This window comes from Zootoca vivipara, chromosome 8 (genome assembly GCF_963506605.1).
Source record: "Zootoca vivipara chromosome 8, rZooViv1.1, whole genome shotgun sequence".
NCBI lineage: Eukaryota > Metazoa > Chordata > Lepidosauria > Squamata > Lacertidae > Zootoca > Zootoca vivipara.
In genome coordinates this window covers 9,907,855-9,924,075 of record NC_083283.1, presented here as the reverse complement: position 1 = coordinate 9,924,075, position 16,221 = coordinate 9,907,855, and the positions used below count along the sequence as shown (strand labels likewise).

Here is a 16,221-nt window from a genome sequence, read left to right as displayed (position 1 = left end):
GGCAACTACATTTCCTCCCCCCTCTTTCCCCTCATTAAACCTGTGCTGGTTCTGGTAGCGCATTGATTATGGTATGTGCAGCTTTCACATGCCCAATGCAGATTTCACCATCGAGCCTGGGTTTAGGAATTGGACTGTGGAACCGGGAGTCAATTTCCCCCAGCCCTTCTGTAACTGGCTTTGGAGCTGTGTGACTCCCAAACCAGATGAAAATGGATCCAATACTCTTCTTAACTCACTTTGTATGTTTGAGGGGAAATGTGTGTGTGTGTGTGAGAGAGAGAGAGAGAGACCCCACAACTTCTCCCAATCCCTAAACAAGGGTTCAATTGTGAGTCCTGACTGGGTCTTAACAGCCCTTTTTGAGTCACTGCGGTGTCAATGCATTGCCATAATGTATTTTTTCTTTTCCTTAAGAGCTGAGAATGTGTTGCTATGTGTTGCAGCTTCTTAGGGCAGTTCTGCATGTTTCAAAGAACACACGCCTGCCACTAAAAATGGCAGGCTTCTATTGAGTCACTCTTTCCACCTCCATAACATCTAGCCTAGTGGCCTTCAAACTGTTTGAACCCAGAACTCTCGTCTAGCTCCAGTCTGCAAGATGGACACAGCTCTAATTTATTTTACTGTTCTCGCTCTTCTTCCTCTTTCACTTTCTGTCTCCCTATCCCCCTTTTCCACTTTTGTTTTTTGTTTTTGTTTTTTTAAAAAGTTGTACAAGCAAAAAGTAATATTGTGGTGGCACTTAGAGCATGACTCATGACCCACCATTTAAAGGCTATGCCATTGTGTAGCCCTTGTCCTGATGTCATGCACTTTTCCTGCAAGAGCGGGGGTGGGGTGGGGAGCACATTGCAAGTGACATCAGGACATGCAGTAAGTGAAATATACATTGTCATTGTAGAAGGTATGTATGTTTGTGTTGGCGGGTGTGGGGCGAGACTCCACACAGGAGTTAGTACAGGCATCCCCAAACTTCGGCCCTCCAGATGTTTTGGCCTACAACTCCCATGATCCCTAGCTAAGAGGACCAGTGGTCGGGGATTATGGGAATTGTAGTCCAAAACATCTGGAGGGCCGAAGTTTGGGGATGCCTGAGTTAGTATTTTCCAGTGGCAGCGCTGTGCTTTTTGTAACATGTAGTTCCACCCTTACCTTTTTCTTCTCAAGTCTTTTAAGGATAAAGGCTGCAGCCCCCCAAACTAGCTGATCAGAAGTAGTTGCAGACGTCATAAAAGCAGAGGTGCTGGAAGGCACTCAAAATGTGAAAACCCTGCCCCTTAAGCCCTCTTCTCCTGCTCACTGCTTAACCACGCCACACCAAATCCTCCACGTCCTTACAAAGCTTGGATTTGATTGTGCAGAGAAAGCCACATATTCCAAGACCACAGTATGCAAGAAACAGGGAGGAGGAGAGTTAGACAGACTATTTCTCACCAAATGTGCCTGGCAACACATAATGGAAAAGCAGTCTTTTCTGTGGCATCCCAATGAATCTGCCCCCTAGGAAATGGTTTGGGGCATTGCAGCCAGTTTCCTTCTACAATGTAGACATGCCCCCCCCCCAAAATTAAAATAAGTTATGGAATGATTGACAACCTGATGACTCTTCCACAAACAGTGCAGCACTAACCTTAACTTACCAAGCAGAGCCACCATTGAAACTATCTCAGTTTTGCAGACTTTGTTCTGTAGCAACAAAATATAGAACACATTGTGTATTTTAAACTAAACATGGCTGGGTTTTGTTTCTGTCGGAAGTTTACAATTACGTATCTGCAGGTTGTTGTCAGCATTTCAAATTAACAGCCTATGAAATGTGTCTTTGCAAACACTTTGGTTATGTGGACTCTCTTTTATAAATTGTTTAGTTATTAGCAAATGTTCTCGCGGGAAACCAAACTTGAGCTTTTTGCTTCCCGCACTCCTCCTTTTTTTGGTAGGGAAAATTCTGAATTTGCACACCTTTTTAAAGTTAGTCAATAGCTCCGTTGAAACAAATGATGACTGAGGAATGAAACCTTAGAGGTCTTGGGCAGATGTAACACTGGCTCCCAGCAAAAAAAATGGCATGCAGATTGGAAGCCAGACATATGAGTACCTCAGAGCAATTATTCGCCCTAGTGTTAGCCATGGTTTAAAGTTGCATCTAAATAAATGCAAACCACGGTTCCTTTTGAACCCAAGTGACCATGGTTTTAAGTGGCTTTTCAAACCATGGTTATGGGAGACCCCAGTACATGTTAGTTACGGTCTGCATCAGTGCATATATGACTCTAAACTATGGTTAATTCAGGGAAAGGAATGGAGGAGGGAGAGCATTCTTTCATGAGTCTGGTTCCCAATTTGTATTTTGAGGGGAGCCAGCATTAATCCGCCTCGGGCCAGAATGACTCTGCAATGGCTAAGCCAGGGGTAGGCAACCTAAGGCCCGTGGGCCGGATGTGGCCCAATCGCCTTCTCAATCCGGTCCGCAGACGGTCCGGGAATCAGCATGTTTTTACATGAGTAGAATGTGTCCTTTTATTTAAAATGCATCTCTGGGTTATTTGTGGGGCATAGGATTTTGTTCATCCCCCCCCCCCCAAAAAAATAGTCTGGCCCACCACATGGTCTGAGGGACGGTGGACTGGCCCACGGCTGAAAAAGGTTGCTGACCCCTGGGCTAAGCTGTTTACAGTGATAACATTTATGGTTAAATTATGGCTCAGTTTCCCCCCAAGTGTAATACAGAGGAGAATTTCAGGCCAGCAGTCTTATTAGGCTGCTGGTCCCCCCCCCCAATGGCTTTCTGGTTTACAACTGTTTTAACTCTAAACCCTCAGGTTACATGAAGCAGGTACAGTAGTCTATTTAACTGTATTAGGGTTGGGCCATGTTTTCTTTCCTTTTGATCAACAACTGCTTAGATGAACGAGTAACATTCGTTTAAGGTTTTTTCTAATGTTTAATTTTGTCCTTGTTAAGAGGTTAAGCACCTTATTAGAACAAGTTTTAAAACCTTGTTTTAAATAATTTTGTAACTTTGAAAGTAATGGTTGCTGTAGTGATGTCTTTCACACATGTGAAGATAAACAATAAAGTCATTTATTTACAAGTTACGGCTCTAATTAATTTTTGGTAAATAAGTTTCTCAACCAGCCTAGATATGTTCTGCAATTCTTCAAATCCTTGTTGGACATGAATAAATTATGCTCTCAATGTGCATGAATTGCTGGTTCATTGGTAGCTGGACGGGACGTTTCACACCACCTGGCCCTTATGTGGTACTTCCAATGTGGCTTTTTAGTGTCAGAGCATGAGTGGTGGACAACTTAAGGACTTTATACTCGTTTGCAGACCCACCCTGTCCTGTCTTTCATCTCTACTGCCAAATGCAACATTAATCTTACTGCACTTTTGACAAATGCCTGTATCCACTTGGGTGGCTGGTTTGCCTATTTATCTGGCCGGCAAAAATGGCTCAGTTTAGAAGTTGTCCACTCCTCCTCTCTTACTCTTAATGTCCGGAACCACTGGAAGAGAAAGCAGTCAATACCCAAATTACATTACTTGCGTAGACAAAGGTTTGAAAATTGGAGAACGCTCTTGCATATTAGGAGTGTGGCGGCTCTTCTCGAGTGGTGTGTCTGTTTGCTTTTACCAAAAGCGGTGACGCATAATCTGAAATTTCTTCTATGGTTTGATGAAAGGTTTTACTTGCACAGTGATCTTGCCTACCAGATGGAAAATCATTTTTAACTCCATGTGGGAAAGTAACTACAAACCTAAAATGCTAGTATTTGTTAAACATAGATAGGTCTGTTTTGACACAATTATCCTTTATGTTTATTTGGACAAAAATATGATGCAGACAATTACGTGTTCGAAAATGGAGTTTGCTTTGATTTTTCCAAATTAATTAGCCTGCAACGCTTTCGTTATTTTTTTTGCTGTTGGAGAAAGTGGGTGATATCCTAATGCAAATACATGCGGTGACATTCAGATTACTTTGGGGGTGGAAATCCTTAATCGTTGTTTAATAATAATAATAATAATAATAATAATAATAATAATAATAATAAGACACTGCCAGACTCTTCATGTCTTGTTTTAAAACTGAACTGAATTTGCAGAGAATCAAGAACACTGCAACCACACACCTAATTGTAAACTGTTGGGGCTGAAAACAATTAAAGCAGTAGACTTGCTTTCGGGGAGGGGGTAGTGCTTTCAAGAATTAGTGGTAAAGTTGCTATGGTAATGGTGTCTGCAGAAACGTGGCAAAAATTTGGTTTTGTCGAATGTATTAGTATGATTGACAAGCTACTGCATTCAGTTTATGAGAACTGAAGACATGTTTAAGGCCTCACATCCTGATCCAGAGATCCATGTGTAGTAAGTTGCAAGTGTAGATTCCCCCCTTCCCCATTTCTGTGGACAGTGATCCCATCCACACATGCATTGGACTGCATGTGGGGATCAGTCTTTCTCTGCTGAAATGAGGGGGGAATTGAGAAAAGGAAGTTACAAGGGCATATCCTGGCCCCTGTACCTTGGAGCACTTTATTGGATTGGGATGGTGGTCTTTGGCTGAGTCCCTTTTTAAAATTTCACCTTGCTTATTTCTTAACTTTGTTTATTATTATTATTATTATTATTATTCATTTGGGGGGGATGTTCTGAAAATATGCTGTTGTTAAGTACTGAAGTTGCTTTTAAAAATAAATCAAAATAGAATACAAGAGCTGCAATGAAGAAACTGCAATAAAAGTATCAATTTCTTATTATTTATTCAGGAGATATCACCTAAGCCTCAAAGTCAGAAAAAAAATGAAGCTGATATTAGCAGTTCTGCCAACATTCAGAAATCTGCACTGTTGCCCTCAACTTTGTCTTCAGGAAAGGCTCGCAGCAAGAAATGCAAACAAGAATCTGGAGATTCTGCAGGGTGTATAAAGTCCCTTAAATCACCAATTTCCCCAGAGTTAATACAAGTGGAGGATTTGACCCTGGTCTCCCAGCTTCCTTCTTCTGTGATAAATAAAACTAGTGAGCACAGACATTTTAAAACATACCATAATTACTTCTATTACAGTCATATTGGGAAATAATCATCATTGGGGTGGGGTGTTCTTTTTTCTTTCCTTTTTCTTTTGAATGTGACTTGTTTATAACCGAGTGGGTTTGGGGGGGCTGGGGGCTGGGAGAGTGGAATGCAAGTGTGACATGGGATAGTACATGCAATTAAGTTCACCACTGAAGTTATCCCCACCCCACCCCCCAAAAAAACACCATCCTTAGTAGCCAGTACTGGAAACTCCTTTGCACATCGGTCATCCGAACGGAGGAAGGAAACAAAACCCAAACCAACTCTTTTTGCTGTTTCCAAAAGCTTTCCTGGAAGTTTTGGGTTGTGTGTTTTGTTTTGTTTTTGTAAACCTATTTGTTTCCAAGACTGAAGTATCAAACACACACAGTATGGCACTTGCACGATGGCGGAAATTCATGGCAAGAGCGCAACTCGTCATGTTACACGGAGCAGCAAAGGCTACAGCTGATCTGCTTTGGAGGCCCTGATTCTTCAAAAAGAAGATGAGCCATTCTTGTGTGTTGTTGGTGTTTTGTTTTTGTTTTTTTGTTCCCCCACCACCACCCTCATCCTCGAGAAATTCTACTGGCATGATTTGCCTGCTGGACCTACTGCCTCTTGCTCTCTGTGTGACATTTGCTCTTACTTTTAGTGCAATAGAAGACAAAAAAAAAAAAAGGTTTCAATCCCTGGGATGAGGGTCCAGAAGAGGCTGGTTTAGATGGGGGAACAGGAGTGTTCAAAACTGCAAGAAAACTGATCAGTGAAATGTTTGCAGTTGTAGAAATGTCCAAATGTCCCTTTGGTAGGGAAATGGAGGAGGATAATGGTTGCTTTCTTCTGCCCCCCTCCCCTTCAGACCACACCATTTAGCATTTCCCTACCAGAGGGTTTAATCCCTTGTCAGCAGTAAAGTAGAGAATGTGGGATTCTGTCAAGCGCTACACTAGATCTTTTGCATCTCTCCAGGAAATGAAGAATGACACAGAAAGCTTCCTAGGGCTGCTTTCTTCCACCTCCAGTTAAAATTATCTTCCGCTGAATGTTATGATCCAGCCATAGCTACTTAACAAGTCTCGCTGATTGAAAGGGACTTGCACACACCTAACGTCTGGTTGGATTGTGCTGCTAATTAATTGAGAAGAGGGAAACAGCTTGTGCAAATGTAATTCTCTCCCCCTGCCCCTTTTGCACTGAAACGCTTCGTCAGTCAATGACGCTCTAAATCTTCCCTCATTAAATGTTGCCGTCCACATTTGTTGCGATTGCACATGATGTCGGTAAGTAACCTTCACTGAGGATGATTTGTGCCTTTTAAAAATGCAAAGATAGCACTGTAAAAGGGAAATCCCTCCTAACAATCTGCAGCTATTGTGGTAGACCTGAAAACCAGAGTTATAGCTTTTGTAGAGAGTTGACCAGTTTGCAGGTCTTCCCACCCCTTCCTCATTTATATTTTTAACCTGGGGATTATAAATATTTTTTCCAATTATGAGGCTTCTTAAGCTGTGTTTATTTTAATTTATACACTGCTTTTTGAGAAACATTTTCCATAAAGTGGCTTCCATTGGATCTAAAGTTGTTTACAGTATATAAAATAAAAGAAGAATCCATTCCACAAATTAATAAATAAAAGAGCAGAACAACAGAAGCTAAAAACGCACAACATAAAATCCCCTGTGTGTATATATATATATATATATATATATATATATATATATATATATCACATTAAAAGCCATTGAAAGGAGGTAGGTTTTCAAATTAGACTTTGTGTGAGCTTTTAAAGTGATCGCTTGAATGTAGATATGTGGAAACTAACTTTGCTGAGTTCACTTCCTCCAAACCATTGCAGTCCCATTGCTTTCAGCAGAAGTGTTAACCACGGAATTGAATTTCTTCCACTGAAATCAATGAGATTGCAAAGTGCTTTACTTTGGTTGAATTTGAACCCATTGTAAACCTCCCCTCCCCCATTCCTGGAATTTGACCAAAGGAAAATAAAGGACCCTTCATGCCTCTTGGGAAATTCCCTATGCATAACTCTGTGTATAAATCAAATCCAGCATAATTCACTCACATACACATGATTATGAGATCATTTCAATATATATAGTAAACAGCTTGCTGCATTAGTGGCAGCCTTGGAGGAAGGGGATGAGGAGCAAAATTATAAAACTCTGAAGCCAAAGGCCAGGTTTTGGGATTCAATGAATCAGTGATACAATAATGGCTTACAATGGCATGGCTAATGTGATACACTCCAGATCTTGTTGTACTACATACGGCTTCTGTCATTCACCCTTCACTAGGCTCCCGTGTTTTAATGGAAGTTCTAGTCCACAACACCTGGCAAGCATGTTGACTACCCCCTGATTTTAACTAACGATTGCTTAGTGCTTTATCAAACCTACCATACTTAATTTCTCAAGGATGTTATAAGCAGGAACACATGCATGTGCACACACCTTCAGTTCAAGGTGGCTTACATGCTATTGAAATTATAAATGACTATAAAAAGCAACAGTGAAGGAAACGGGATTTTAACCGATCTAGTACATTCAGACTGAACTAGAAGAACAATAGGCACATTGTGAGTGCTTTTCCAAAAGCTAACCGAAAGGCTAGCGCAACAAATAAGTTAATATTAGTTGCCGAAAAGTTACCAGGCTCTGCATCCCACAGAGGGCATTCAGCAGATAATGCATTGTTGCAAAAACAATGGAACAGTTTTGTATCGGAAAGTTTATCATTTTTTGCCTGCTTCAGGAATGTTAAGAAATGGTATACTCTGCATTTATTTATAACATCCTATTGTGGGAATGGGGAACCTATGGTCCTCTAGTTGTTGCTGGATTCCAGCTCCCATCATCTCTGGCCATCAGCTTGGGCTGGTGGGGGTTTGAAGTCCCAACAACACACAGACAGCCACAGGTTCAGCATCCCTGGTTTATAATTTTCTCCTGGTAGCTAAGAGTGGAGTGAGAGAGTCGGAAATCAAATGTATCCGGGAGCTTAGGTATATTAGTGCTGCCTATGACCTTTTGTCCCAGATTTGTTCCATCACATGGGACCCCCCCCCCTTGCAAGCCTTTTCATTAAAAGCCCTGCTTCTACTAACTGAAGCTTTAAAACCATTCCTCTAGTCTCCTGGTATCCCCCATTTTTCTATTTGTAAAGAGCGATGCCATGATAGATGGGGAGCCACTTAAGACAAGCGCCTTATGACCTCCTTAGAAATATTAAGAGTAAGACAATGACCTGTGTCTGCTTCATGAACATTGCAAGGTCTCTTTTTAGGTCCATCACGGCCAGTGAGTACCCTTAGATCCTTCAAAAATAGCCAGCGGAGAAGAAGACCACAGCGCTTAGCGACTGGTTCGTTGCCTCATGGTTCACTAGAAAAAGTTCCTTCTCCCTCTCCAGTCACTGATAGAAAAGTGTTCTCCATCAATGCCCCAAACCAGCCGCCAGCATTACTGGAGGGTAATGTATCTCAGTCTAAAGTAAAGAACCAGAGAGAATCCCAAGTGTTAAATTGTAAGACCTTCGCGAGACATGTCCTGCCTGACAAGAGCTTCTGGCTAATAGATGAGAACTGTGCCACGTTAGGTGTGTAACTCAGCAACTTCAAGGAACGCAGTGCTTTTCTGTCGTTTGATATTACGTTCTTTCTTTTATGTAGTTCCCAATGTTGCTCATGTCTCCCTTGAGAAGCGCGGACTCTGCCTCCCTCTTGACTTAAGCCGCAACTTGGATGTATCGGCACTGTTAACGGCGGAGGCTGCTTTCCGCAGTGACTACCCCATTAAAGAGAAGGAAGATAATCAGATGATGTTGTGCCATTCTTCTAAAGCAGTGACTGATGGCAGAGTAGCCCCAGTGGCATCAGGTAAAATGTTTGTCAGCGGCTTTCAAGAGTGTATTGGGTCATGCAGAATGCTATAGGCCACTGCGTGTAGAACATTTCTGGATTTACGTTTAGAGTATGTTAACTCTAGGAAATACCTAGGAAATGCATTGTGTGAATGCGACAAGCGTGTGTTTGTATATCATTCAGGTACACTTATCCGTAAGGAGAGGTTGGTTGAATTCTCATTTCAGTGCGCGAGTCCACTTTTCATTGCCACATTGTATATGAAAAGGGCCCTCCTATTTGCTGTTTTAGTTATGGCTGTGTTTGGGCCACTTCTTGTCACTAAGAGGTGTATTCAACTAAGTCATTGTGCGCACCAAACCTCCCCCCTTCTTCTCCGCACCCCCCGCCCCAAATCTGTTTTGGCGGGTAGAGAGGGTGGGGAAGACCAGTTGTGCCTGCAGAATTCATTCCACTCGGGCAGTGATTTAGTCGGATTCAACTCACTGTAGTTAGCCATGGCTCTATTAACACCTTCATTCAGCTATCTTTGGAAGCAACCATTTTGGAAACAGCTTAGATCTCTGATACTGCTCTGCATGGTTGGTGGCAACCCAGCCACACCCAGTTTTCTGAAATGGAAGCATGATGATTTGCCAACGTAGACAACATAAGGAGACTGCAAATAAACTGTGCCGGTCTTTTCCAGAAGCAAAGCAATACCGGTACATGAAAGCTGAAGGAAACCAACAATTCTGGAGGGGGGGGAGTGAAAGGGGGGGTGCTCGTGGCACTTTCTTAAAAAATCTGGCTTAAAAAGATTATTTATCTAAAAGTAAATCACACCTGTCTTTTCAGTGCTATTCAGGCATCACAGAATTCTTGGGATGCAAAGAATTAGGAAAAGGTGCAAGTGGATAAGTTGGTTACTGTGCTGGCTTGCAGAATTCATCTCTTCTTTAATGTCGGGACCTCTCATCCTGTTCTCAACACCTTCTTTACCATCTGTGCAAAATGTATCCAGATAATAATCTCTAGCAGCTTCTTTAGCCCAGAGGATCACATATGAAATGGATCATAGTCATATACAGAGGCCGCAGCTAATTTATAAATGGAAATTTCAGAGTAACATAATTCAGTGCCCCTTTTCGTTAGCATGGCAAATGCTCTCTCTCTTTTTACAACAGATAAAAATATCTCCCACTTGCATCTCTTATTCAGAGAACAGTGAATGTGAGTTCTCTTTGATTCGTTTCCTTGTTTCTCATCCTCCGTTGTTTAATCTTTTCAGATCTAGCAGTATAAATGAACTAAAGCATGGTCCCTAGTGCTTGCCACCAAGAGACTTAACACACTGTTGCCAGCAGTGTTCTGCTAAGCTTGTTTCCTTTCTTACATCCACAGGAATGCTGAAAACGGAGAGAAAAACGAAATTGGAAGACAGATGCTCGTCGCTGCTTGGTATGGACAAAAAAACAATTTTAAGCAAAAACAAAACTGTAGCTTGAGAGAGCAGGAATGTAGCCTGTCATATATGTTGTTGTTGTTGTTGTTGTTGTTGTTGTTGTTGTTGTTGTTGTTGTTATTTTCACCTGTTAACGCTTTTTAAGGTTTTAAGGGGTCACAGCACAAAGGAATGTACTTCTCCATACAGAACATAGTTAAACTACGGAATTCTCTCCCATAAGGTGTAGTGGTGGCTGCCAGCTTAGATGGCTTTAAAAGGGGATTAAATAAATTCATAGAGGAGGTTTAGCTATATGTAGTGTAGCTCGATTGTTGGAGACAGCATGCCTCTCAATACCAGCTGTTAGGAATTACAAGTGAGGAGAGTGCTGTTGCAGTCAGGTCCTGCTTGTCTAGCTGCTCTCGTTCAAACACAACTAACCTTGAACTATGACTGTAATTCTGAGTTACGACTTGTCATTGTCATTAAATTTCATTGCCTTTGTAGATTTTTGATTTTTTATTGGCAAGGCTCAGTTTTTGGTTCATCTCTAAAACTCCCTCTTCTTTGAAAATCGAAAACGTTTGGCCACTTCATCTGCAATCCTAAATGCACTTAGTAGTAAGCCCAGTTTGTCTCCGTAGAACTTGCCTCTGAGTAAATAGGCGTAAGTACTTGTCGTAAGTGAACAGTTCCGCTCTCAGACAGGTGGCTGGAAGCACATGAGCTAATCTTGGAACAGTCTGCGTTTGTTTTACACTGATGCCCTTTGTTTAATAAAGATCCTTGCCATTTGCAATGCAGGTAAAAAGAAGGAGAAGGATAAAGAAAGAAAGGAGAAGAAGGAGAAAGATCACAAGTCGAAACAGAAAAAGAAGAAAAAGAAAAAGAAGAAATCAAAGCAGCATGGTACAGTTAGAATATAGTAAATCTACCTAAGGACTTTGCCTGTTGTTTCAGACTCTGCCTGCTAGTTTGATCTCCATGCATTATGAGCTTTAAGCATAAATTGCTCGAGTGTTGCTTCAAGATGTGTTTATTAGATCTGTTGAGATACTGCCCGCTGACCAAATTGCTCTTTTGGCATCATGCCCAGTGTCCTCTTTCACCTATAACACTTAGCCAATCTATGGCCTAGCATGAAGGACAAGCAGGCTGGTGCCCATTTAGGTAATTGTAGCCATTTTGCTCCTCTGCCAGGTCCAGCTGCTTCTGTTTGTACCAGGATACTAGCCATGGTTTGGCTTAGTATTGCATGCAAGCTTGGGCTCATGCTTTGTTATTCTATAAACAAACCAGCAAATGGTAAGCCAATAACAAACCTTGGTTTTTGTTCATGGTTTGTTTGGAGCACGACAAACCAGGAGCCAAGGTTGTGATGTAACACTCAGAGTTTTCTAAATGTGCACCAGCATGTTTGCTCATTCATGCTAAGCCATACTTTGGCTTAGCGTTACATGCAAGAGTAACATGTTGCGTCCTCTGTATTTGACACATGAGATGTCGATCAAGTGCTTATTCTTGGGCATTTGCTCTTCGAATGTGCTGCTCATAAACATCTCTGTCAATCATCTTGGCATCTTGAGATTTGGTGACAAGGGACTGGAGTGGGGGCTTACTGAAAACCCTGCGACTGAGCTGTGTTGCACATTCACAGGAGTGAGAAGTTATTGCAGGAATCACTTGCGCATCTAGGTAACATGTGAAGGGAGCACTTCCACACCTGCCCTACGGCAAGGTGTATGAAATCCATACAAGAATTTGTACATCTTGTAATGTAAACATGCAAGTTTCGTTTTTGCGTGTTACAGCACAGGAAAGGGAAGAGCAAGTGACTCATGCTGCTGTAATTCATCACTTCTTTCCTGAATGTGCAAACATATCCAGAAAAGCCTGTCTGTTGGAGGCTAGCAGTGTTCTAAAACCATGTGAATCTGCTTAAGGTAGCTATTTCCTGTTTGTTAGTTTTAGAAGCTATGTGCATACAGTTCTAAAAGGAGTGACTTTTTAAGCAAGCGTGGTTTGGGTTTTTACCTTTTATATTTGGTGTGTGTGTTTTAGCAAAAACCATCTTGATGTAGGTAGACAGTGGTACCATGTGGTGTGTTTTGTGATTACTTTGCAGATTATTCGGATTTCGACGATAGTTCTCTCGAGTACTTGGACAGGTGCTCCTCTCCATTCACTAGGTCTTCTGGGAGCTCACTGACACTACGAAGCACAACCATGGAGAAGAACACATCCTATCAGTACCCAAGAGCTATTCTGTCTGTCGACCTTAGTGGTGAAAGTAGGTTTCCTGCCTTGTTTGTTGTTCTGCTCCTTAAATCTTAATTTCATTTTTCATCTAGAGAAATTGAGGAATTAACCAAATATGGGCTGATTTAGCTATCAATTCTTCTTTGTTTTTGCATTTCTAAGGAGTAATTTTCCTTTCTTTATATACAGATGAGCCAAGTGCTTTGTGTAGATTTCCCCCCCAAACCTAATTGTTGTTGTTTAAGTCGTTTGGTCGTGTCCGACTCTTCGTGACCCCATGGACCAGAGCACGCCAGGCACTCCTGTCTTCCACTGCCTCCCGCAGTTTGGTCAGACTCATGTTGGTAGCTTCAAGAACACTGTCCAACCATCTCGTCCTCTCTCGCCCCCTTCTCCTTGTGCCCTCCATCTTTCCCAACATCAGGGTCTTTTCCAGGGAGTCTTCTCTTCTCATGAGGTGGTTAAAGTATTGGAGCCTCAGCTTCAGGATCTGTCCTTCCAGCGAGCACTCAGGGCTGATTTCCTTCAGAATCCATGAAGGAGCCTAAACCTAATAACAGCCCTCTAAAAGTAGGCTATCACCATTTGTTTTCCCAAGCCAGGCAGGTGCATCTGGAATCTTGCAAACGGGGCATGTTGCAGATTGTCGTCTCCTGTTGTTTCTGCTCCAGCATCTCATAATTTCAGAGATTCTGCCTCTGAACACAAAAGCTCAGCATAGCTAGCGTGCCCTTATATATTCTATAAACCCATATCATTGTTTTGCTTTGCTTATGTGGGGGGGACGGGGACACACAACCCTTATCTAGATGTCTTTGCCACATCTTTTGGTAGTAAGTAGCTTGCCTGAGCTTATCCAATGAACTCATCAGCAAAGTTAGCTCGTGCTTTTGGCTACTATTGTTAAAGAAATGCTTCCCAACAGCAATGCACATCCCTATTTTTCTTCTGTTGGTGCTCCCATCACACAGGTGGCAAACAGGGAGAAGGCTTTTTTCCCCAGGGAGGCTTACCCGGTGTTGAATATTACAGCTTCTGGTCACTGGGTAAAGACTTCATTAAAAAAATAAAATCCCAGTCCTTTCCGTTTTGATTGTACTACTGCTTGTGGGATACTTTATTGGTGTTTTACTGTGTAATGGTGTTTTGCACTTCACTTCCTGTTTTATAGTAAACTGAGTTGGAAGATCTCTGAATGAAAGTGTGGGGGGTATTAAATCTTTTTAACCTGTAAACTAATAAGATTGATACTCTGTTTTTGAAGTTGGCGGTCATACCAATGTCCATCCAAAGAGGAAGTTTGAATGCCTGCTGTTCCAAATGCACACAATCTAATCCAATGCTACCCACTTGCCAAATTGTATTCTTTTCTGTAATGTTTTCTAATTTCAGACCTCTCTGATATGGAGTTTTTAGACGACTCTTCTACCGAGAGCTTGCTGCTGAGTGGCGATGAATACAATCAGGACTTTGATTCAACCAATTTCGAAGAATCTCAGGATGAGGAGGATACGCTCAATGAAATTGTCAGGTGTATCTGTGAAATGGATGAGGAAAATGGGTTCATGATTCAGGTGAGGAATCAGCTCGCAGGACAGTTTTCTGTGGAATTTTTTATCCAGTTATTCAGAACTTTTTTCCTTTGGGATATTATTTTTTTAAAAAACAAAAAACTTACAGAATGGTATGATTCAGGCTGGTTTGAATTAGCACTGTGCCTCCATTCAGTCTCTGTAGAGCTCCCCAGTGTGTGCCGGGGGGGGGGGGGAGATAATACATATTTTAAATTCTTACAATGGCACAGTTAATACGTCAGAAACCATTTTAAGAGTTCTGTCTCTTGCAATTTATGGAGAATAGTTGGAGCTACCTTATACTGGAGTTGCTGTTGGGCCTTCTAACCCTTCGACTCTGACGGCCAACAGTTTTCCTGAGGTCCGAGCACGTTCTGAGAAATCAGATGTGGAATAAACATGAGCGAGAGATGGTCCTTGGTTCTCTTTATCGCTAACCGTTATTTGTTTCAGTATTTATAAGCCAGCTTTCTAGACAAGGCATCCAGAGCCTGGTGTCTCCTTAGATGCTTTGAACCAAAGCTTCCACCAGCCATGACTGCATGTTGTTTTTGTTGTTGTTTTAACCAAGCGAAGGTTGGAACTGAGTTTCCCTCTCACGTTATGATGCATTCTTTCCTTTCTCTTTTAATCACCGCCACAGTGTGAAGAGTGCCTGTGTTGGCAGCACAGTGTGTGCATGGGATTGTTGGAAGACAGCATTCCGGAGCAATACATCTGCTATGTTTGCAGGGACCCACCTGGTAGGAGGAAATTTTCAAGCTAAGCCCCAGCGTTTCCAAGCTCACACAACCGCCACTGCTCCCATTTCCCACACACTTAAGGGTGTGCTTATATAGCCAGCGTTTGTGATGATATAGTCTAGGATCCGGCCTACGCAGTCAGCAGAATCACATGGTGCAGTTGCTGCTCAGACTTCAGGAGGCGTGCTACGTGCCCCACAAAAAAACTGTCTGGGGAAAGGCAGCACCTCAGGATGAAATGCTCTAGCTCAGTTCTCCAACATGCTAGTTTTCCACCTACAGAGATATGTTTCGGTTTGTTTTTTAAAGAGGAGATTTTTGTTGACAGTAAATTCAAGGAAGCGTGACACTTTCCGCAGTTGTTTTCCTGGGTTTGTCTGCAGAGTTCTGTCGCCACTAACGTGTGGCCTTTCCTTGCCCTCCTGTCCCATCCTTGTGGAGGCCCAATGCTATATTCTGCCCTTATATGCATCTAAGGCAGGGCAGGGGTGGTGAGTTGGATCATATGGCTCCTGTCCAGGTTTGTTAATTGTCTTACTTTAAAAGCCGTGAAGATCCTATGCCCTTTTAAAATGTGGTTTTTGGGGAGTCGGGGGTTATAGGGTTGTTGTTTTTATTTTGATTGTGTATTTCGTGGTTTTCTATTTTGATTTTATTCTGGGAACTGCCCTGAGACCTTCGAGTATAGAGCGGTATTTAAATTCTAATAATAATAATAATAATAATAATAATAATAATAATAATAATAATAATGGCATCACGTGGCAGGTGGGTGTGGCTTGGCCAAATGGCCTGGTGGGCCAAGTGAACAGGTCTGACAGGCCAGATTTGGCCTTTGGGTCGGAGGCTCTCTACCCTTCCTCCAGGGCAATGCTTCCTCTCTCTTGCTCTGTTTAAGATTTATAATCCACTGTATGCCCAAAGGCTGCAGGCAGATTAATTTTTTTAAAAAGTGCACCCCAATGAAAGAGAATAAAACAGTTACGATTAAATAAAAAAATTCAATCTGTCTGCCATTTTAAGTTCTCCCCTGGGGTTCCAAATCCTGAAGATGCTGAGGATCCAAATTTAGCAAATCACCACACCTCAAAACAACCACAAATGGGGCTTCGCGGTGCAGACCCCAGGAGCACCCCAAAGTTGCAAAACCAGGTGACTGGCAGGCAGGCAAATCTCTTCTGTGATAGGAACCTACCAAGTTATATTAAGAGCCCATAAGCCTTCCCGGCACCAATGCTGACATGCATTTGAGGGCCCCTTCACACATTTCT

The 16,221-nt window shown here is 42.2% G+C and overlaps 1 protein-coding gene across 3 annotated transcripts in view; it reads left to right on the top strand.

The window, feature by feature from the left end:
* Positions 1-16,221, top strand: part of PHF20L1 (PHD finger protein 20 like 1) — a 56,169-nt gene that overhangs the window by 32,139 nt on the left and 7,809 nt on the right. For 2 of the 3 annotated variants that reach the window (XM_035124881.2, XM_035124882.2), the window contains 7 exons: positions 4,779-5,031; positions 8,757-8,963; positions 10,332-10,388; positions 11,179-11,283; positions 12,500-12,664; positions 14,026-14,207; positions 14,851-14,950. In XM_035124881.2, the coding sequence (XP_034980772.2) occupies positions 4,779-5,031; positions 8,757-8,963; positions 10,332-10,388; positions 11,179-11,283; positions 12,500-12,664; positions 14,026-14,207; positions 14,851-14,950 (1,069 nt within the window). Of the gene's footprint in view, positions 1-4,778; positions 5,032-8,371; positions 8,558-8,756; positions 8,964-10,331; positions 10,389-11,178; positions 11,284-12,499; positions 12,665-14,025; positions 14,208-14,850; positions 14,951-16,221 lie in introns of all 3 variants that reach the window. The other variant, XM_035124883.2, reaches the window with a different exon arrangement.